This window comes from Cynoglossus semilaevis, chromosome 14, assembly GCF_000523025.1.
Source record: "Cynoglossus semilaevis isolate Cse_v1.0 chromosome 14, Cse_v1.0, whole genome shotgun sequence".
Classification (NCBI taxonomy): Eukaryota; Metazoa; Chordata; class Actinopteri; order Pleuronectiformes; family Cynoglossidae; genus Cynoglossus; species Cynoglossus semilaevis.
Genome location: NC_024320.1, coordinates 21448964 through 21449216, shown reverse-complemented (window position 1 = coordinate 21449216; position 253 = coordinate 21448964). Strand labels below are relative to the sequence as shown.

The window sequence follows — 253 nt, the reverse complement described above, 5'->3', positions numbered from 1 at the left end:
AGGAAGATGGAGTTTATCAGCTCTCAAAACATTAATCTCCGCGTCTCTCAGATCTTTACCCTATTTTTTGTATGTTTTTCTTTTTTTATTGGCGAGCTGTCTTTGTGATGTAACTCACACAAATACCAACTCTGGTTTCGCTGTTTTCCCATGCAGACTTTCTGTGAGTGTGTACCCAGCTCCTCTCAGCTCAAACACCGCTGGTCGGATTCAGAACCTGCCAGAGAGACCCCAGCCAAGGTGAGGGAAACAC

The 253-nt window shown here is 45.1% G+C and overlaps 1 protein-coding gene across 4 annotated transcripts in view; it reads left to right on the top strand.

Annotated features, from left to right (window-relative positions):
• fibcd1b (fibrinogen C domain containing 1b) overlaps positions 1–253 on the top strand; it is a 121171-nt gene that overhangs the window by 54065 nt on the left and 66853 nt on the right. For 3 of the 4 annotated variants that reach the window (XM_025062467.1, XM_008325829.3, XM_025062466.1), the window contains exon 2: positions 157–240. The exons of the other annotated variant lie outside the window; for it this stretch is intronic. Coding sequence is in view for 2 of the 3 variants with exons in the window: in XM_008325829.3 (XP_008324051.1) it covers positions 157–240 (84 nt within the window). In the remaining variant the exon portion in view is untranslated. The remainder of the gene's footprint in view (positions 1–156; positions 241–253) is intronic. 4 annotated transcript variants of the gene reach the window in all.